Genomic DNA, 23,195 nt, shown 5'->3' with positions numbered 1-23,195 from the left:
TCAACCTCAGGCCCGCGGGCCACATCAGGCCCGCGGGACCATTATGACTGGCCCACCAATGAAAATCTAAAAAAAAGAAGAAAAAAAAATCTGGAAAATGAAATAAAAATAAATAAATCTGAATGAAGTTATCTTTAATTACATTATTATAAGTAATACTATTAGAGTTGTACTATTACTCGAACGAAAATAAAAGCTTGGGGGGGGGGGGGGGAGATGCAATGCAAATGAAAGACATAATTCTATTTTATTTGAATGATGAAACCCAGCTGCCATTAATAGTTGGAAATGGAAATGGAAATTGCGGAAATGGTGGAAATGGAAATTGCGGAAATGCGGAAATGGAAATTGCGGAAATTGCGGAAATGGTAATTGCGGAAATGGTGGAAATGGAAATTGCGGAAATTGCGGAAATGGAAATTGAGGAAATTTGCGGAAATGGTAATTGCGGAAATTGCTCTTCACTTATAGCTATCTATTTTCAGGTAGATTGTTTTATTTTACTCAGTCAGCCATATCACTACTCATTTTTTTTTCATGAAAAAGGTCATAGCTGGGTAATCTATTTTCAGGCAAATTGAGTTTATTGTATTTTATTTTACTCAGCCATAACAATTTATTTTCTGTTAACCAACTTGCTGGCTGGCAGGCAGGCAGACAGCTACTCATAGACAGGCAGACAGACAGACAGCTACTCATGGAGAATTGGACAGGCAGGCAGTCAGACAGCTACTCATAGACAGGCAGACAGACAGCTACTCATGGAGAATTGGACAGGCAGGCAGACAGCTACTCATGGACAATTGGACAGGCAGGAAGGCAGACAGCTACTCATAGACAGACAGACAGCTACTCATGGACAATTGGACAGGCAGGAAGGCAGACAGCTACTCATAGACAGACAGACAGCTACTCATAGACAATTGGGCAGGCAGGCAGACAGCTACTCATAGACAGACAGACAGACAGCTACTCATGGACAATTGGACAGGCAGGAAGGCAGACAGCTACTCATAGACAGGCAGACAGACAGCTACTCATGGACAATTAGGCAGGCAGGCAGACAGCTACTCATGGACAATTAGGCAGGCAGGCAGACAGCTACTCAGACAGGCAGACAGACAGCTACTCATGGACAATTGGACAGGCAGGCAGGCAGACAGACAGCTACTCATAGACAGGCAGGCAGACAGCTACTCATAGACAGGCAGACAGTAAGACAGCTACTCATTGACAGACAGACAAATAACTACTCATGGACAGACAGACAGACAGGCAGGCAGGCAGGCAGGCAAAGAGCTACTCATGTTATGTTATTATAACAGCTACTCATGTTATGTGCAATAATTTGTGCAGTTATGGAAACAGCTCTTTGTGTTTATGCAAGAAAATGTAACACATTTATTTATTTACATATTGTGTGCATGCACATTGTACTTTGATACATTTTGCGAAAATAAAGCAATTGAAAGAGAGAAGTTATTAAGTATCAATAATGTCGTAATTTTATCTACTGGCCCCTGGCCCCTTGCCATTTTTGTAATGTGGCCCACAGGTAAATCTATTTGAGTATCCCTGATGTAGGCTATACTTCATTTGGATGTCCTTCTCCAAGAATATAGGACTATTCGCTTCTTTCAAGTGATCACGGGACATAAGTACTTAGTGAGCCAGCTGACTCGTTCACGTTCATGCTTTATGGTTTGAAAATTGCAAGAAAGATGAAGTGGTTGATTAGCTATCTGCCATATAGCTTCTCTTATTCAGTACCTACATGGCTGTTACTAATAGCTACACGAGGAAGTCTTGGAGAAGAAGAGAGCATACATCAAATAATTATCACAACCTTCACATACTTTTTTACAAAGCCGCTAACTCCTGTTGTCTCACGTCACTTGTCTCTTATCGATCGGCTGAATTGTGATTACATTAAAACTCAGACAATTTGTGCCATCCTGAATTCTTATCTCCTACATTATTGTCCAACAAATGACAATCTTCTTATGGCACTTCTGTTGGGAAACGTGTGTAGATCGTATATCCGATACCGCATGAAAGTATAGTATATAACCAAAATCAGTACTACGGTATGTGTGCTTTTAATACTTCAACCGATTAATAATAATCCTCTCATTCCTTATGTCTAATCTAGTCAAGGGAGGTTGTTTTAGATTACTTTGCCCTTTTCCATTTTGTTGTAGAGTGGTATGCCAAATGCCACTTTTGGAGCTCGCCCTCTCTTTACTTTGCCTGTCCTGAGCCTACTATGATGCAGACCTGTGTCCACACCCCAAACAGGATGCTAAAAACCCTGTGGTGAAGGTGTTCACCGTAGAGATGGCACAAGCAGGAAGTGGCTGACATATTGTGATGAACATCATGCTATTTTTGTTTTTGTTTTTTATGCTTGGCCTTCAGCAAGGCAACTGACTCCAGCATTTAGTTTTTTACGCTTGGCCTTCAGCAAGGCAACTGACTCCAGCATTTCCGTGACAGGAATGTCAGACTGGAGATGTGCACCACGGAACGGAAGAGCGTGGAAAAAAAGCATGACTCACAGAAATTGTGCCAAAGGTTATTTTTTTAAACTGCTCAAAAGCTGACCTCATCAACCTACATGGGGGCATGACAGCTGACAGCACAGAGATCAGGTCAAGAGGTGTCAGGTTTGGGAACGGGTCACGGAGGTCAATAGAGTTATATAGGGAAGAGGTCTAAGGTCCTCTACAGACAGGGGGAGAATGAGGCTGGCAGGCTGTGTATACCTTGGATGACGATAGCATCGATCATGAACCTTTTATTTTTGAGGGGCGCTAATTTATTTCTGGGCCCTATATACAGCTTTTGTCCCCACATGTCTCATATTTGCCATTGACAATGAGTGCCTCAAATATGACGTATATTTGTCGCAACGCAAACATTAAATGCCATTGACAATGAAGGGAAAATGTACGTCGCATGTAGAAGAGAAAATCGGCTAACCAATCACTTAAATTCAGTTTGTTTATGAGATGATGTATGATGATGTATATCTTTTTCATTTTATAGAAAATATGATGCATGCTTGCAGTGCATCAATCACAGTAATATGATTGAGAAGAGAAAAACATAATTGCATGTGTCAACCAGATCAAGAGGCAAAGGTTCCCCATCACATCAAGTCAGGCAGCGATTATTATCAGAAAAATCTTGCCGATCACAAACAAATACACCATAGCTTACATAGACAGTGGTTCAGGGGTAGAGTGGCCGGTAGAACGACTGGATGGCAATTCGATCCCGGGTTCCACCGGAGTTAGTGTCGAAGTGTCCTTGAGCAAGACGCTAAACCCCTAGTTGGTGCCTGTGCCTTGAATAGTTTCCTCTGCCATCTGTGTGTGAATGGATGATAATGCACAATCTATGTAAAGCGTCTTGGATAAAAGAGCTATATAAATGCACCATTTACAATACAATACAACACCTCTTACAGAGAGCAGGTAGAGGGGTTGTTAATTCCTTCCATTAGTTTCATTTCGAAATTCATACAACCCCGTAAAGAATATGAACAAAGCCAATATTCAAGCTAAAAATCAGAACCGTCTGAAGTGAGTGGTGCTGTGCTGTACGTGTGGGTTAAAGGGGTGGCGCAAGAGATAGCCCTTAGTAGTCTTTTCGGAGTCAGTGTAAATATTATGTTGACGTTTTACAGGGCTAGTATAGAATCTATCTTGAGATATGGTATGTCCAGCTGGTTTGGCAACCTAACTGTACAGATCTCAAATTACTAGGCTAGCAAATATGGCTGGGAAGATCATCATGGGGGTGCCCCCCCCCCCCCCCCCCCCTGAAATTTGACCATTTGCATGTATTGAACCGTCAGTAAGAGGTAGTGGTACTATACCTTCTGGCAGGAAATAGGACTCCACAGTCACATACTTAATCAGAGTTTGCTAAATGGCAGCAACCACAACTGACTATACTAGTTAGTTCCACTTTATCAAGTGTGCAATATCTCTGTTTTTTTACGTTGGTGTGTTTCATCATGGTGTTTTCCTTTGTCTCTTCTGTTATGTGTGTCTTCTGTGACTCTGTCTCCAAGACAAATTTCTCCTAAGGGAGACAAATAAAGACAACCTTGAACCTTGGATGACTTATTTGTGATTAACTAAATAAATCATTCAATTCATCACAATTAAAATATGTAATCGTTGGACAGCACTAAATAGTTGTGCAGTAGGTCCACCACCACACATCTCTCAAGGTATCTCTCTGCAATTTCAGGGTGTGTGTGTGTGTGTGTGTGTGTGTGTGTGTGTGTGAGAGAGAGCTTCAGCTAGGCTTGCTTGGCTCCTCAGTCCTTGAAACCTATTGGCTATGACGCTATTTGTTGGATGACGACATGACGCACATTAAAAATTGTACCATGACGCACAGCGGGGTCTCCCACTGGCATGGATATGACTCCATACTCTCACCCCTCACTCAAGTCCAAGTAAGTAAAGTGTGTTAGTGTTAGTAAGCAACAGATGACAGTGGGAAGTTCAAGTTGGGACGTGGGAGTGAGTCGGGACCCCAGAGTCTGACTGGGAGGGATGAAAGGGTCGAACCCAGATCATGTATTCAATGTGTCTCCACCCACTTTTGCCTTACCTGCTGCGCTTAGACTCCAGAGAGAGAGAGAGAGAGAGAGACGGACGAACCAGCTGTTGCAGTTGCACGACGCAACTCATTTACAATGGACTATGAGACGAAGATTTACCCTCACGTGGGTGGATATGGACGATATAACAGAATCGTAGTAATATTCAGCTGGTTTCCGAACTTTGCGGTAATGCTGAATCTTTTCTGCGATGTATTTTACACTTTGATGCCAGACTCTTACCACTGCAAACCCGACCCGCAGCTTCTCCCGTCTACTTTCCTCCTCAGCAACCTAACCAGACAGGGATATCTTAATTTTACTATACCGTGGGTAAACGGTACTGGTTTAAGCCACTGTGAACTTTTCAAGTACTCAACAAATGCGTCAATTTTTTCGGAAAACGTCCCAAAAGAGAGGGTGTCCTGCACAAAGGGATGGGAGTACTCCCACGCGGCTGGACTTCAAAGCAACTATGTGACAGAGGTAACAAAATGTCTGGAAATGGAATTGATTATTGTGTGGACGTGGCTGAAGTTTCAACACACAAGGGTTAACGTATTGTCATCAGTCACACGCTTATGATAGCAAACACATTGGCTGTGCTCAACAAAACAAAACAACCTTCATGTTGTTAACCCTTTAGTCTGGTCTTGTCAACACATTATGTAAAACGGGTTTACTGGTCTGCCAAAAAGTCATACCAGTTCAGTTCTGGTTCTGTATAATTTAATTAGTTCATCCGCTGTTGTTATTCTGATCTCGCACTCTGATTAAGAGCGTCTGCTTTAAAATGCCTAAATTGTAAACTGTTGGAGCCTACGTGATAATGAAATTGGCAGTCTGTAACGTTCATCCAATATTTACTCAGGTTAAACAGCCAAAATCTCCCAGCCTTGTTGATGCTTATAGCTTTCCCCCACACTCTAAACTGAGCTCCATTTCCCAACAAGTAGACAGGAAAGCTTTAATGAATACTTGCCATGACGCTTTGTAAAGCTTTTGTTTTGTTGCCTACTTTTCTGGATCTGAGATCTTTGTGATCTCATTTCAGTCTTGAGACTGTCTGAGTCCAATAAATTGTAAGATTGTAGGCTACATTGATAAACATCGGATTGATTGACTATCATAGGCATAAATAGGTAGCCATGGTTCACATCATCATGACAGTCATGTTTCAGCTAAATAATAGGATACCTTGACCAAACAAACAAGGCCCAGAATATGTGTTTAGTCTGGTGCCACCTTAGAGTATATATGAATATATATACTCTAAGGGTGCCACTCCATATTGCATAGCCTATGTAAAGCTAATCTTGTTTATTTTACTTGCTGTATGTTTCAACAGACTTATGTCAGTCAGGATCCATCCCACTCTCTCTGCAAACACTGACAAAGGATTTTGGTAGCAAAAAAACACATCTCAGAGCAAACAACTACTAATATTCTCATGTAATTTATGGGGTAAACTTTAAATCGTTATTTTATTGTATTTTGAAGTCTTACACCGGCATCTGCATCACTTTGGGCATGCTTGAGATATAATACAGAGGGAGATTGTATAACTCCAGATAAATTGTTATTGCACTTACGCATGTTTCATGACATTGAGGGCCCATGCCTCAACTTGTTTGTTAGGGCCTGGATTGAGGAGTGTTTGTGTCCATGTGTTGTGATGCTAGGAAGTCCCATGCCCACCCCCTTCCTGTGAACTTGATCATGTCCTTCCACCCTTCTCCATGACGTATGTGTGCATGTACACAGTACTGTACAAGGAAAAAAGTACAGACTCTTGCCATTTTAGAGCACAACTGATGCTAGCTTTTTGGGTCTAGGGACCGGCTAGACCACAGATTACCGGTGTTTTGACTGAAAAAGTGTAACATTTTCTAACCAATCTGAAAAACATGAAACGGTCTCTATTTTAACATTAAACCTAATAAGCAAAAAGGAATACAAATTAACACAACCTTTTGATAGATCCAAAATAAAAACGTAAATGTTTTGTGAGCTTGTAGATGGGCAATATTTACAAAATGTTTGAAAACATTTTTCACCTATGTATAATGACGACATGCCCAGATTAGGAATGCCAGGCTAATTGGAACACATCAGATGCATAATAGCGATGCTAGGCTAAAAAAAGTATAATAATGATGCCTATCAGGCCCTAATTTTGATGCTCAAAAGCATGAACCAGGCAAGGCAATGCAAGCAAGGCAAATTAGGCAAGCTAATAGATGGTATATTTTCATGAGTTCACACGAGATGATTATGCCATATCTCTTTGAACATGGTACAGTATGAGGATATATGGTGGACAAGAAAAAACCTAGAAGAGAAGACAAGAGAAGAAGTAGAACAGGTTTTGGTATGAAGCATGTTCTAGTGCTGCCGTTTGTGTCGGTTTGTTCTAATGTAATAATACTGTCAGCAGACACTGTAATTCAATCAGGGGGGACATGATCTACATTCCTCGAGTCACAAAAGTGTGTGTGTGTGTGTGTCTGTGTGTGTGTGTGTGTTTGTGTGTGTAATTCTCGGAAAGTTATGTAGTCTGATTATGATGAATGCTTATGCAACACAGTGCATTTTAAGATTCATTTAATTCATTTATTTTAACGTTGTAAAGTCTAAAATTACACAGACGCAGTGTTTCAACCTGAAGTTCCTCAGCGTTGCCATGATCACACATTCTTACTTTAGCTCTGAAATTCATTGGACTGCCTCTCTGTGTCTTTCTTTCAGTGGAACCTAGTCTGCACCGACTACTGGAAGATCCCTTTGCAGCATATCTGCTTTATGACCGGGTGGATTCTGGGATACATCCTGCTAGGCACACTGTGTGACTGGTAAATAATGACTGTGTTTGAGTTAGGTCAGATGATGATATGTAAATAATATCCACCTTTGTTTTTCATTTCATACATAAAAAAAATATGTATTTCAAATAATTAAAAATCAACAAAAACCCCACAACTTTTCATCAATTAAAAACCATTCTAGTAAGTTTCATTAAGTAAAAAAAAATCCATTTAAAAAAAAGTAGTGAAAATAGCAGATCACATAATGTGTGCAACAACTGGTCATCTATATCTACAAGCTCACAATGTGTTGCTTTGTGCAGCGTTGTGAGCTTGTAGATCTAGATGACCAGTTGTTGCACACATTATGTGACTTACGAATCATCCCTAACTTGTACTTGTGTCTTAAGGGTGGGTCGTCGCCGAGGTTTCCTCCTGTCTGTCAGTCTGTCCAGTCTGCTAGGAGCGGCGGTGTGCCTGTCCAACAGTGCTGTGGTGTTCCTCCTGCTGCGTCTTGCTCAGGGTGCCATGTTGGCCGGGATTTTTATCTCCGCATACATTTCCAGTAAGATTTTTTTTTAGTAGCCAATTATTTTTAATGTAGTTGTTATGCCAATGAACCCTCTCCACATATTTCTGTATAGAGGCATCTATACATCATCATCAAACCCGGAAGTTATGCAGGAATGCCTACTGAGTGGCAAAAAACTACTTTCTGGCCTTGACAGCCCATACATCCAAACAGAAAAGTCCTATCTGATTGCATTAAACAAAGTTAAACTCACTTTGCATGTTACTTTGCCACTCGATGTGAATAGGAACAAGAAGCAACAAAGCCTCTTGTGTCTTCTTATGAGATATGACTTGGCTTAGGGCCAATTCATACTCCTATTTTAGAGCCGAATAAAAGTCGGTTCGGCTCTGTGGAGCCTACAATGTGACGTCATTTGAGGTTCGGGGGGGGTGTACCGTCCTAGTCGGTAAAATAGGAGTATGAATCGGCCCTTGGTGCTCCCAAGCTATTGTTCTTTATTCAAACTGATAGCGCTTTGTGTTCACCTCTGGGGGTAAAAGACATGGCTCCCTTGCGTTTTGATTGATAGAATGACATTGTTTTATACGAAACATGTTCTGTCAATCAACTGATGTTTGGGTTGTGCATATTTTTTCTACTGAGCCTTTGGCACACTTTCAGAGGCTCATGTCTGTCACAGAATTGAGTAACCAGAAGACTACTCAGGTGTTTGTGTGTTGCGTGCCACCATTTCCGCCTGAAAATGTTAACTTAACATTGTTAACAGGATTTCTATTTTGGATGAAACAAGGTGTATTTGCTCTCGCTAAAAAGGAAAATCTCTGGCAATGAGAATACAAATTTGTGGTGCCTTTTGATGAAGTCCCCCCCCCTTTGTCACATCTCATTCTACCTCGCCATCCTATCCATCTTAGGAAATGGCCCATTTTGCCCTAAGAAAAACAAATCCGCCCTGTCCTATCTTGGAGGACATCGTAACAGTTGTAACTTGAACCATTCCTCTACCAGTAATGTCTTTAATAAGTCATGATGAGGCATGCTTAAAGTGTCATTCAGTACAGAAGGTCACCAATAATCACTGAGAGGTGTTTGTGGAAGCTCACTGCTTTGAGCTAAAAACATGATTAAAGAGGGCAGAAACTTGCATAAATGCACAATACTTCAAGCCACAGCTAATGTATTTCAGCTCATGTTGATAGCAGTCTCTGCTCTCTGGGGTTATCTTCATGAGGAGGTGTGCTTTCATCTCTTATGTTAACACAACAGTGAACATACTGTACTGTAATATCCAAAACAGACATAAAACAGCTACATTACACAGACGGCTCTTGTTCTACATCACTCCGTCCCCGACTCGAGATATGACTGATATGATAGAATCAGCCAGATAAATGGGTCTGATGTTTTGACGTAGACGTAAACGTAGATTTGTATTACAGTTTCTATTTGAGAATATGTAGTTGCATGCAAAAAACCCCACAACTTTCTGATAGATTAAAAAAATAAGTAATTTTATTTTATATAATAATAAAATTGCATATATGATTTGACTTTAAAGGAGTGATGGTGGTGAAGGCCAGGGTTGGGGGAATGGCATACATCTTCACTGCTGATCGGTGTGAAGTGGAAGAATTTGGGACAATCCATTCAGTTACTCTGAAATTGTACATGACGTGCGGAACAAGCTAGTACTAGGTACTGTTCTGTTAGGGAGTTCCCTATCTGTTTCTAATATGCATGTACATTCTCCACATTCCTGTGAGGTCATGAATTATTGAGACCAGATTTTGTTCTGTGGGGTAAGAGTCAAGAGAAAGATGCGGTGCTGCCTGGGTGTAAGGACTTGGGTCTGGGAGGAACAATTCTCAATTCCCCACAGCCTCTCCGTAGGGGGACAGGAACAATAGCAGGACAGAGGGCAGGGAAGTTAGCAGGAAGTGACCTATCTGCTTTCCTCCGTACCTCTTTTCAAGGTTCAAGGTTTCTTTATGTGCTATATCTGGTGTACGAGTACAGAAGAGTAAAGTTCTTTTGATCTGATTTCCTCGCAGCAGTGATGATAATAATAATAATAATAAATATATATATATAACCACATCAAGGGCAAACAAAAAAGGGCTAACACTTTGGGGACATGAGGTGGAAGTTCCTAGGCATTTCACACAGTCTCAAACATGCAGCATGTCTCAGGAGGTAGAGTAGGTCGTGCAGTGATCCGTGGGTCGGCGCTTCGAATCCCGGCTTCTCTTGTCCACATGTCGAAGTCACCTTTTGCAAGACACTTAACACCACATTGCCTCCAATGACTCGGTCGGTGCTAGCTTGCCACCATTGGTGTGCACTGCCTCACCTCCAAATTTATGAACGAATGGACCAATGTAAAGCACCTTGAATGCTTAGAAAAGTGCTATAAAAATGTAATCCATACTTGGCCTAACTGTCAAACACAATCACCTACTTGACCATATTGGTTGCCTGGTCCCCGCTTGCCATGATTCACATTGGCCGAGATTCAACAGCACACCCGGGTACACTTCATTAAATTTATGTGCCTCAGAGGGGCGCTGTGGACTATGGGGCTTTGGGAGACAGAAAATATCTTGTCACAGAAGCAGAGTCACTTTCAGAGTTTCGAGCAAATAATAAAGTTTGGCTGTGTTCCTGACGTTGTCTTGAGTTACAATAATATCATAACAACAATACACAACTAAAGCGGTGTGCGCTGATGGTCTTAAACAGCGCAATGTAACGTCTCTCGTCTGTATCACGGTGACATCACTTGCTTATCCTTGGTATGTTAACAGTGACGTCACTGACTAAACCTTGGTATGTTTGTCCTAGCTGCAGTGCATTGCATGTGTTTTTTTTCTCGTGCTGTGCTACTCAAACACTAGCGGTTTATCAATCATTCTTTGTCAACATTCAAGTAGAACTACCAGGGGCCTATTTCATGAAACTTGGATTAACTAATCCAGGATTTAAACCAAAACCAGGCTTGTTAAATCCTTGTCTGTACAGCCTGGTTTATTCCGTTCCACTAAAGGCGACTGGGGCTCAGGAGGTAGAGCAGGTCGTCCAATGATCCATGGGTTGGCGGTTCGAATCCTGGCTCCTCCTGTCTACATGTCGAAGTGTCCTTGGGCAAGACACTGAACCCCAAATTGCTCCCGATGTGCTGGTTGGTACCTTGCATGGCTTCCGCCGCAATCGGTGTGTGAATGGGTGAATGTAATGCACAATCTATGTAAAGCGCCTTGGATAAAGGTGCTATATAAATGCACCATTTACCATTTTCATGAAACCGGTTAATCGCTGATCCAGGATATACTAAACCAGGATATCTGTTAAATCCCGGTTTAACCTCTAATCCAAGTTTCGTGAAACGGGCCCCAGAAGTAAAATAATGTGTCATTATAAAAAAATATAAATTATGATTATAGTCCACTCCTTTTAGTACGGATGGCTTTCACATTGCAGCGATCCGTATCCGAGACTTGATTGATTGAATAGTCCCTGGTAGCTTGTTTCCGGTTCCCCAACCAAGATCTTAATATTTAATTTGGGGCATCTGGAAAGTTTGTTTTGGCATTTTCATCCCCCTCTGGTGGTCTTAATTACAGACAGCACGACAAAATGCATACAGCCTCATTACAGTAGTTTTGCATTGATGTGTTTCTCAACTAATAAGGCATATGCTGATTTTACAATTGTCTGATTGGTTTTGGGTTGATTTTAAAAAGGCTTGCATTCATTCTCTCTCGTCGTCCTCCTGCTGTCAGGGTTGGAGCTTTGTGACCCTCCTCATCGTCTGATGGTTGCCATGATCAGCGGCTTCTTTGCTGTGAGTGCGGAGCTGCTGTTGCCGGGCTTTGCCGTGATGTGTCGTGATTGGCCCATTCTCCAGGCTGTGGCTACGCTGCCTCTGCTCTTCCTGCTTCCCTATTGGTGGTGAGTCCATCGCGGTGCCATGTTTGGAATGTGCAGGGTAGGGCTTCACACATATCACACTATTACTGTATTCGTATCGCAAGAGGGCTGCTTACCTCATTATGTGCCTGGGTTTATAGTGATTTTTCACCTACCTTTGAAAAATCACAGAATACTTTCCGTCACTCAATTACGTGCATGAGTGCTCTCAAATGAAGCGCACGGATGTCACAGAATAGGGAGGGGGGGGGGAGGGGGAGAGAATCATGTTCTGTACGCAACTATCCGTTTGTAAGTTACAAGTTGTTGTCGAGAGCAGTTTTCCATTGGAGTGAATTAGAGTGAGGGGAGAGAGAAGACAGGACCCTGTGCCAATATTCTGTTATATCCTGAAGCCCCAGGATCTAATTATATAGGGCTTCTACAAAATAGACTGCAACAGGGTAAATCTTACACCAAATTGTGTTGCAATGTTCTGCTAATCTCTTCCTGAGTTATTGTTCATACAATGTACTGTAGGCTTTACTGACATTATGATGTGCTCCTCAGGTGTGCATCAGTGTACCCAGAGTCCCCTCGCTGGCTGTTGGCAACATCCCAGATCCAGGAAGCTAAGAGGAGCCTTCAGGATTTCTCAACCAGGAATGGAGTATGCCTGAGGGATGAGATCTGCCCTGGTGAAACTCTGCTCTCAGGTATGCATTTACACACACACACACACACACACACACACACACACACACACTCACGCGCCCTCGCGCCATTACTGGGTAAAGTAGACCGTGTAAAATCAATGGCCAGAGTTGGGGCTTAATGTCATCTGGGACATGATCCACTCAATGATACAGGAGTAAGACTGTGGCATACTACTGCCAATATCACATGGTATAGTGTGTGTCCACTGTCATGTATTATAGCTTGATTGCTGCATCAATTATAAACGTATAATGACACATCATGATTTACTAGAGGGTCATCCCTATGTTCCCCAGGTTCTATGTTCCCCACTTACCTTAGGGTTTAGGGTTAGCGTTATGTTTATGGTTTAAGGACTTCAGTGTTTTGTACTATACAATTGTATGTATAAGTACAGAACAAAGAATGTTTGTTTTGCCATCTTTGTTGAAGAGTCTGAGCAATTTTTTGCCAGTGTTATTTTTTAGTAGGCTAAGACTAGATAGTTTAAGTAGCCTAGGCAGGCCTAAAGTTCAATGGCTTGTTCAAAGACTGAGCTTAAATCAGAATTTGCTACTAAAAGAAGACTAAGACTAAGTTGCTAAAATACTTTTAGTCTTACTAGAATTACTAAAATTACTAGGTTAGCTTTCTGGTTTAGGTTTGTTCTAAGTGGGGAACAAAGAACCTTTTTTGCATGGTGTCTAAGAATGTGATTTGAGGTTTTTGTTTGACCCCAGTAATCAGCCTTCCCTAATAAGTCTTCCCTTAAAGTAGCAGAATTACACACAAATGATAGCCTATTAGCGGTAATCCGTTGTCTCTGTTGGGTTTAATAGCAAAAAACTGGTTAAGAATGATGATAACAATAATGTCATAATGTTGAAGAATGGGTTTTGCGACATTCTAGCTAGATAAAGCTGATTGGGATGGGTGTATATTAGTGTGAACATGTTTTCGTCATTAAAGCCGTCTGTGGACCTGTTTGCTCCTACAGAGATGGACGCAGCGTATGGAGAAGACTGCCAGCCAGAGTACCACTCGGTCCTGGAACTGCGTCAGACACGTGTCATCTGGAAGAACTGCCTCATCCTCAGCTTCACAATGTGAGTTGCTCTATAGACAGCTTGTTTTAGCACTAGCTGACTTGCATTTAGGGCTGGGCTATGTGAATCAAATCACAATCATTTCAAACTTTTGCCTCGATTACAATTAATTACGTTTTTATTTGAATGGCAGAAATAGCCATATCTACACGCTCACAACGCTCACATCGCTATTTGCACAATCATTGTGCAACAAAGATTGTTAGATTCTAAACTAGATAATCTAGATTCTAAACACTAAAGACAGATGCCAGCTTAATTTGTTAGTTTATTTTTGATATACTGTTTTGACTGATTTCTTGGTTTACATATGACCCTAGATTACTATTTCTATGCATTAGATTCATATTAACCTTGCTTACTGTAAATCGCTCTGGATTAAGCGCGCCTGCTGAAATGCCTACATTGTGAATTAATTGGATAATAATCGACTAAACTATTAGATATTTTTGTGTCGATTGGTTTATATATATATATATCTCAAAAAAGAGAAAAACCTTCCAAGGAAGGGACTGCACACTCCAGGGAACAGAGACGGACAACTTACTGCATCAAACTTATTTATTAGCACGACACGTTTCGCCGTGAGCTTCGTCAGGTGGTCTGGTCTTTTTGGATGTGCAGGAGTCCATTTTTTGTCTCATATATATATATTATATTAATTAAAAACAATCACAGCCATGTGAAGTGAGGGGCGCTCTTATCATTGTACATCAATCATCTCATACTGGCCAATCACAATGCCTGTTGCCACAAATATAATATATAATATAATACATCATATATGGCGGACATTTGACCTAATTTTTCCTTTCATTGTCAATGGCAAATATTGAGACGTGTGTGGACAAAAGCTGTATATGTAAAATAAATCACACTTGTGTGAAGTGAGTGGCGCTCTTATATCACATATCATCACATTCCTTGATCAGCCAATCAAATCATCACATTCCGTGCTGCAAACACATTATGTGCTCATGAATAAAGCTGTGCATAGGAGGGGCTAGCGTCACTCAAAAATCAAAAGTAATGAATGAGATGATGTATGATGATGTACGATGATAAGAGCGCCCCTCACTTCACATGATGGGTGTGGTTTTTAGTATATTTTTGGTTAATTGATTAGCCCTATACTTGCATTATATATAGTTTAAGTAGTAGTAACACTACCATGTTGAAATACCAGTGACATGGTAACGCACGTAAACAGGAAACGGGTTCCTAAGGCTGTCCGATAGCAGAAACGGGGGTCGTGGCCGAGGAAACCTTTCTATACACTGTATTTATAGATAGCTATGCTAGGCGCCTATAGTTGAAATATATAGGTAGAGAGCCCGCCTGCAAAGCAAAAGGTTGCAGGTTAGATTCCCAGCCCCGGCAATGTGTTGAGGTGGCCCTGAGCAACACTCATTGATTGCCATGTATTCATTAATTAATTCTTCCACCACCACCAGTGTTCTTCAGTATTTTTACTGTATTTTGTCAAAGCACGGGTCTTTCACCCGGAAAATACATTTTGTAAATGCGATCATCAGGTATTTAGTTATGTACCCTTGAATGTAGCTTGTTTTGACCAAAAAAATTGTGTTTTCACTTCCTGTTCAATTTTGGTTGTATCCGTCTCCTAGCCACCTAGAATAATTCATACGTTGACAGCACTTTTTTTGGCAAAAGAGAAAGTTCTGCCAAAAATCTTGTTCTTTGATTGACTTTCTTCATCACTTTTGATGCAATTTTTTCACCTGTCAATTTATTGTAGAATGTAGCCTAAATACGCAACCTCTTCTTTGCTATACTGTCAACTCTGACCTTGAAATAATTTGCATCCTTCTACCCTAATGGAAAGGGGTTTATCCGTTCGGGCTTCTCCTACCAAACCACTCCGTTAGCACACATCTCTCCATGCACCAAGCATGCCGCAGGAATTAATCTGCACCACCTTGCATCCCTGCAACTGCCATATTTACTGTACAAATATTGCTTTTGCTCGCCACACTGTTATTGCACCACATTTCGCTGTGATGCAAATAGCTACACATGTCTTTGTGATTAGCAGCAATATCACTTGTGGTTTCACATGAAGGTTTCAACACAACAACAACAAAGTGCTTTGAAAACACAGCTGTCTCTGCATTCTGCTGATGTTTCTCGCTTCACAACGCAGGGAACACAACTGACCTATAAGCCCACAGCGCATTGCATCCAAGATGCGTTGTGGTCTTGCAGATCGGCGGAGGCGGGGCTACAGTAAATGCATGTTTAATTGAGCCGAGAGAAGAGCTCCTCTACAGTGTGTGTGTGTGTGTGTGTGTGTGTGTGTGTGTGTGTGTGTGTATATATATATATATATATATATATATATATATATATATATATAAACTTCATATCCAGTCATTTGGGGCATGAACAATAAGTTGAAGGATCTAATTAAGTCTGATAATGATGTACCATGCACGTTCACATCATTTATATTACCATTTTTCAAAATTTTCTTTCTTTTAACATTTTAAATAGCCAAGTGTTGAGGTGCCCAGATGTCTTATAGTGCCCACTGCCCACCTATCCTGTTTAGTTGCCAAAAAACAATGGGTTGTCTCTCTTGTAATTGACTTTTGTTCTCGATTGCAACCTTATGCAAGGTGCATAATAGACTACTGAAGGCTACATGCCTATGACTGTCTTCCTCTGTTTGTTTTTTACTTTAACACACTGCTATGCACCATGTGGCTGTAAAATCAAGCCCTGGCCTACAGTAATAATTCCAAGATATGAGTATTTGAATTGATTAGCCAGATGGGAATTATAATTCAACAGATCTTCAAAAGCTGCTTCTATACTGCAAATTGAAGCATGGATTGGCACACACATTCAGTAAAGGCAACTTCGGGAAAACACCATTTACCACAAAAATTGGTGTGCACTGCACGCCATGTTATTAATTCATGATTTATTTTTCTCTTACACTGACTTTTATCCCTGTCTAGGACAGGGGTAGACCGATGCTAGGTTTACAAATCACATATTGGGACTTGGTCTTTTTTTGTTGTTGCTTTAATCCTTGCATCAACCACTTGTTCTCTCGGTAGGATTTCATCCAGTTTACAGATGTGCTATCAAAACTGACCGCCTTCAGCTTATTCAGTAGACTTAAATTATTGACGGTGTCAAAACGCCTTTTGGTAGACCATCACATTGTATCTTTACTGCACTGAATTAGACGCATGGAGTTATATTATACCTAATGGGAGTGTTGCCAGGTGGGTGCTGACATGATGGGGCCCCATTTTCACACGTGCGTGGCTCGGCGGCTCGCTGGGGTAGGAGTCAGGTGACTGTGACTCCCACATCTATTTGTTAAAAGAAAGGTTGTCACCCTGTGCTAACTGATACCTTGTATGTCTGCCACCCAGGTTCATTGGAACGGGCATCCAGTACTGCTTCACCAGAAACCTACACAGCTACTCCAGCAACTTCTATTTCACCTACTTCCTCCGGGTGCTGACCGGAGCGCTGGCCTGCATCTTCCTCTGCTTGTCTGTCAACCGTTTAGGCCGCCGCGGCATCCTGCTGCTCTCCGCCATCATCACTGGTCTCGCATCGCTGGTACTGTTGGCCCTGACTCAGTGTAGGTTACATCATCTTGCTACTCTATTCTACCTTGCCCTTACTGTATCCTACTCTTACCGTACCGTTCCCTGTCATCCTAAAGCCTTATTTATACTTTGTTGTACTATGGTGTGACGTCGCTTGTCGGATTTATGCTCATGTCGTGACCATAATTAAGCATATTTTCTCAAAGTTCCTGTGTTTACGCAGTGCTTGTGGAACATTTGGCTACATGTGTCACGATGAGTGGCAACTAACTGTGTGTGTGTGTGTGTGTGTGTGTGTGTGTGTGTGTGTGTGTGTGTGTGTGTGTGTGTGTGTGTGTGTGTGTGTGTGTGTGTGTGTGTGTGTGTGTGTGTGTGTGTGTGTGTGTGTGTGTGTGTGTGTGTGTGTGTGTGTGTGTGTGTGTGTGTGTGTGTGTGTGTGTCAGACCTACGTGGAGGCCTGGTATTGGTGCTGTCTGTCGTTGGCCTGCTGTCCTCGCAGGCCCTTGCGATGCTCAGTGCTTTCTTTGCCAGTGAGGTCATGCCCACCGTGGTTCGGTAAGTGCTCCTCTGCTTATCTCTATCCTGGACCTGTGCATCTGTTGGAGCTTTAGGATGGACTAAGACAGTGGTTCTCAAACCTTTTAATTTCAAGGACCCCATAACTCTGAGTGTATAAATGTATACAATGTCAGAGTTACACACCTGAGGGTCCCTGGATCCCACTTTGAGAATCATTGTTTAGTCTATAAGGCAAAGATCCGTAGAGATAACAAAATGGCCAATCCCACACCTTGCCACTAGTACAAAAATGTGGACACAGAGGTCTTTTGTCAACCTTTCTTTTTTTGGCATGAGTGGACATTTTTGAGGGGTGACAAGGAAGTTAACAGGTTGTCAAATATTGCGTGTATGTGAATAAACAGGCCGTTTTAGTCCACGCATAAGGTAAAATTTGAATGTGTCTGCAAAGCGTTTCTTTCATAAAAATTCATGTGTTATGAGCTACTTTCTGTCAAGAAATTCTGTGCAGGTGATTCTTCACCTGCATAGAATGAGCATCACTGAATGAGTGGCCCTGCGTACTATCCGTTTCGCATTTGCACATAATGCAGCACCATCTGTTAATAAAAAAGAGTGCTTCCAAACTCCAACACTTAGAAAAAATATTACGGCACAGAATTTCTTGACAGAAAGTAGCTCATAACATTTCTACGGTGGATTTTGATGAAACAAACGCTTTGCAGATTGAAAGACGATAATTCAAGTTCCCCTACAGCTGCACTGTTGGTGAGTTTAACGTTGTTTAATACAATCAGATCGCAAATGCAATTTGGATGAATGGGCAGTCACTGGATGGTTCTGCAACTCTAGATTCATCCCATTATAAAAATCACACCTGTGTGAAGTGAGTGGTGCAACTCTGTGTGGGGGTCCCCGGAAGTTCCAGACCCACAGGAATGCGGCCAGGGTGAGCCGCCAGGCGTCCGAAATGGTTGAGAAAACCAACCAAACGCTATTTTCGTGCTCTGACAGAGCCAGCCAGGGACACACATGCGTAGCTGTCTATAGCAGTGGTTGCACCACTCCTATAGACAAAATATCCCAGATTGTCGCAGATTCGCACGGCGTATTTGCAAATGCAAACCCCTAAACCCACGCGACACAGATACAGGAAATCTCCGACACCGAAGAAACATCCACTTAAGTTGTAGCTTGTACTGTACTTGTACAGTCAGGTACACATTTCTGCCAAACAACCTACTGTACTGTATGTACCTGACTCTCATTGAAGTGGATGAGGATGTTTCTCCTCTTTAGTGTTACTTATTATGTCCTGCACCTGATCGTTTGTGCATCAATGTAAAATCATGAGTGTGATTTAACTCTTGAGAAAAATTACAAATCAGGAGTTTTTTAGAGGAAAACTTCTGCTTAAATTCAACCTGGCATCCACATTTTAGGCATGTCATAAGCGGAAAGTCTCCAGAATTTTAGAAAATGGCAGATCTACAAGCTCACAACACATCACAAGCATGTAGATCTGTAATTTATAGGGCCTTTTAAAGTTCTGCAGATTAAACAGGGCAAGCAAGTAAGCCACACCGTTGCAGTGCGCAGACATATCTATTACTGTAAATCTCATTGGAAAAAGGTTTCAGCTGACATCTTAGCTACAATGAGATTGAGCTAATTGATTTAGTCAATTGTAAAAATAAATGTTTGTGTGGAATCTGGATTTGATATCTTAAGATATAAAAAACTATTAAAACCATTAAGCTACCTGCGCAAGAGTCTGAAGTTAATTGATAAAGATGTGCCTGTTATGCCACCATCTACATGGGTTTCTGCCACCCTGCCTTCTGTGTCTTCTTGACACATGTTCACTCGGCTTCCTCTCCACACAGAGGTGGCTGTCTAGGCCTGGTGCTGGCAGCAGGCTGCGTGGGCATGGCCTCCTCCCTCATGGAGCTAACCCTAACCCTAACCCTCTCCACACAGAGGTGGCTGTCTAGGCCTGGTGCTGGCAGCAGGGTGCGTGGGCATGGCCTCCTCCCTCATGGAGCTAACCCTAACCCTAACCCTCTCCACACAGAGGTGGCTGTCTAGGCCTGGTGCTGGCAGCAGGCTGTGTGGGCATGGCCTCCTCCCTCATGGAGCTAACCCTAACCCTAACCCTCTCCACACAGAGGTGGCTGTCTAGGCCTGGTGCTGGCAGCAGGCTGCGTGGGCATGGCCTCCTCCCTCATGGAGCTAACCCTAACCCTCTCCACACAGAGGTGGCGGTCTAGGCCTGGTGCTGGCAGCAGGCTGCGTGGGCATGGCCTCATCCTCCCTCATGGAGCTAACCCTAACCCTAACCCTCTCCACACAGAGGTGGCTGTCTAGGCCTGGTGCTGGCAGCAGGCTGCGTGGGCATGGCCGCCTCCTCCCTGATGGAGCTCCAGAACAACGGCGGCTACTTCCTCCACCACGTCATCTTCGCCTCGTTTGCTGTTCTCTCCGTGCTCTGCATCATGCTCCTCCCCGAGAGCAAACGGAAGCCCCTCCCAGACTCCCTGAAGGATGGCGAGAGGCAACGCCGCCCAGCTCTCTTTCTGTCCCAGGGCGATAGGGACAACCTGCCGCTTCTGTGCCCGCGGCCCCATGTATCGGAGTACAACCCCGACAACTACCACCGACTAGTCTCCGCCACCAGGAAGATGTTGGCCAAAGATACAATGCCCTTCAAAATTGGCGCTGTGCCCGTGCACGCCCCTCTGCTGGCGGCCAACGGCGCACCGAGCAGAGAAGTGGGACCAGAGAATGGCCTGCTGAGAGAAGACGTGGCGTAACAGTGTGTGTCTCAGCCACTCTCGTTCGGGGACTTCGGACCCATCCTGTAGAGACCCAATTTATGTACCGGGCATATACTCTACCTCTACACGCTGTCGTCATCCAATACCTTTTCACCTAGTCACTCACCAGATTATCTGACCTTGGCTCAGATGTGGTTTATTTCAGAATGACATGGTCAAGAAATATGTCAGTCTTTGTGAGTTATATTCAATAATTTTAACCTTTCCCCTTTTTGTTGTTGCATTTTTATGTTTGTTTTTTACTGAAGATATATATATATATATATGTATTATCTAATCTAATTTTGCACTGAAAAACTATTTGTTGACAGCTGTGTCGTTTTCTAGGTTTGTGACCATCTTTGGATAATGCACAGTGAAATCTGGAGCGTTGTTTTTTTGTGACAGTAGAAAATGGATCTGGGTCTGTTTTTAAACTCTCACAGTTAAATGAATATGCATTTTTAATGTGTGTGTGTGTTCTTGTTGCTGGTATATTCACTAGTGAATGAACACATTACTAACCACTACAATTTAGAGGTCACATACTGTCTGTGTAGAGAGACATAGTAGACACCAGTGAATGTAAATAGAGAGGTGCATTGGTCATTCGCACAGCAACCCCTGTCCACTTATTAAGAATGGTTGTCTGTACAATGGACAGTGAGAATGGACAGTAAAATGAGGGGACTCGGGCACAGTCACAGGCAGATCCGACTTCTTCAGCACCACAGGTTTATAATGTCTGACTGGACAAGGTTTTTTTCTTTTGCTCTTGGCGCTACTGTCCGCTCATCTAATTCACCAGAGACACAGCAGTTTGGTTCAAATTGCCTGGTATTTTGTGTTGTATATACAGAAGCAGACAAGGGGGCACCGCCACCTAATGCTTCATTTATGCTTTGTCATATGATGGTGTTGCTCACTAAACATTTCTTTTAAAATAGCTATTTTCAGCAAGTGACGCCATCGCACAATGAAGAATAATTGGGGCTTAATGAGTTGACTGAAGCAATAGTTACTTAATATATTGACACAGGAGTCAAAGGGCATTCCTTTTCTGTTTTGGTCTGTTTGCTAGAGAAAGTGTAGTTGTTTGCATGATTTAAATATATTTATTGACAATATTTGCCTGACCATTTTTGGTCAGATTTGTATTGTGTGGTGATCAGGGTAGTAGTAAGTAAGTTTTGGCAAGTAATGATCACTTGGAGGTTCTGTCCTATACTAAAATAGTGAAAGTGGCTGGTGAATTTGGGGGATATACAGTTAGGCATGTAACGATTCACTCAACTCACGATACTAGGTTCATGATACGATTTTCTTTTCCTTTTTGCATCGTGATAAATGTTTTATGAAATCGATTTAAATTGTCACCAGTTTGAATGGATTTGAATTGATTTACAATAAATCATTGCATGCCTAATATACACGGTCCACTATGAACGATACCCTTAACTGCCACCGTGCTTTAAGTTATAATCCTTGGAACACGTTTCTGGGATAGTACGAATTTTGTGAAGTAGCTTTAATGTTTCATAACTATACACAGTAAAATACTAATTTAGGGAGAATCAAATATGTACTCAAATGAACATTCCATGAGTTAAATTAACATTTTACTGTATGAGAAACGTAAATATGAGCCATCTATAATTGAAGGGAATCTCGGAGAGTAAAGTTAATACCAATAGGAAGCGCACCTATAAGTACCCATGAAGTGCTGTTTGTTATCCTGTTGTCAGTTGGTGTTTTTTGGCTTGTTGATTTTATTTATTTTTTTAATACCCACACAGATGTGATTACTTGAGAATATAACTTTGTGCTTTTTATTGTTTGATATAGCACAAAATATGGATCACCTCAACATGTTTAGTATTACTATTACTGGAAACTCCACATACATAATGAAATACTCTTTAAAAATTGGCGAGTATTTTATACAACACTGTTGTGTGTTGCCTACACACAAGGTCACTGAGGACTGATCAGGTTTGATACATTGATCAGCTATCGGCTGTAAAATAAGAAATTGCTGTTCATTTGGGAATGTCAAAATTCCCACAATGTTTGAGTTTCATTTTCATGTCTGCCCATGTTATCCTTTGGCACCACTAGATGGTGCTCTTCCCTCAGAATTCAGAATTTTAATTGTATTGTGTATATTTCTGTTAATTCTTGGGAGTAAATGTGTATGTATTGTATATGTGACTAAAGATTACAATGGAACGTTGTGAATTTTGTTCAAATGACACTGGTGCAATCATCGCACAATTTCTGGCAACAATGGTTTTGCCATGCCTTTTATGTTCTCATTGTCAGATAAACTGTAGAATTCTGGGCTTTGTTACACAAGCCAACTCAGTCTGAAGGAAAGAAACATCTCACTCTAGAATCGCCTAAGGGCGGTGCCGTTTCCGTGGCATAAACACAGAATAAATCAATCTCACAAAATAATACCAATTGGGCCGTGCATCTGTCTGTCATGGCTGCAGGTTCCGGACCTTAAAAGGATGCCCGTCACCGGAAGACCATTCCTATCAACCGGTCTTTTTTCTGTGCTCTTTCTAAGCAAGAAGGGTCCAATTTGTAAGTTAAA

The 23,195-nt window shown here is 41.9% G+C and overlaps 1 protein-coding gene across 1 annotated transcript; it reads left to right on the top strand.

Annotated features, from left to right (window-relative positions):
- The first annotated feature begins 4,623 nt into the window (after positions 1–4,623).
- On the top strand, positions 4,624–22,825 carry slc22a31 (solute carrier family 22 member 31). Its single transcript, XM_080759385.1, has 9 exons — positions 4,624–5,107; positions 7,370–7,473; positions 7,836–7,990; positions 11,740–11,908; positions 12,437–12,582; positions 13,560–13,668; positions 17,079–17,293; positions 17,705–17,816; positions 20,134–22,825. Exons 1-9 carry the CDS (start codon positions 4,718–4,720, stop codon positions 20,591–20,593), a joined length of 1,860 nt encoding a protein of 619 aa, XP_080615511.1. The 5' UTR covers positions 4,624–4,717; the 3' UTR covers positions 20,594–22,825.
- Positions 22,826–23,195: the final 370 nt, after the last annotated feature.

This window comes from Protomyctophum bolini, assembly GCF_963924005.1.
Source record: "Protomyctophum bolini genome assembly, chromosome: 1".
NCBI lineage: Eukaryota > Metazoa > Chordata > Actinopteri > Myctophiformes > Myctophidae > Protomyctophum > Protomyctophum bolini.
The sequence above is the reverse complement of the archived record's forward strand: the minus strand, read 5'-3'. Positions and strand labels throughout refer to the sequence as shown.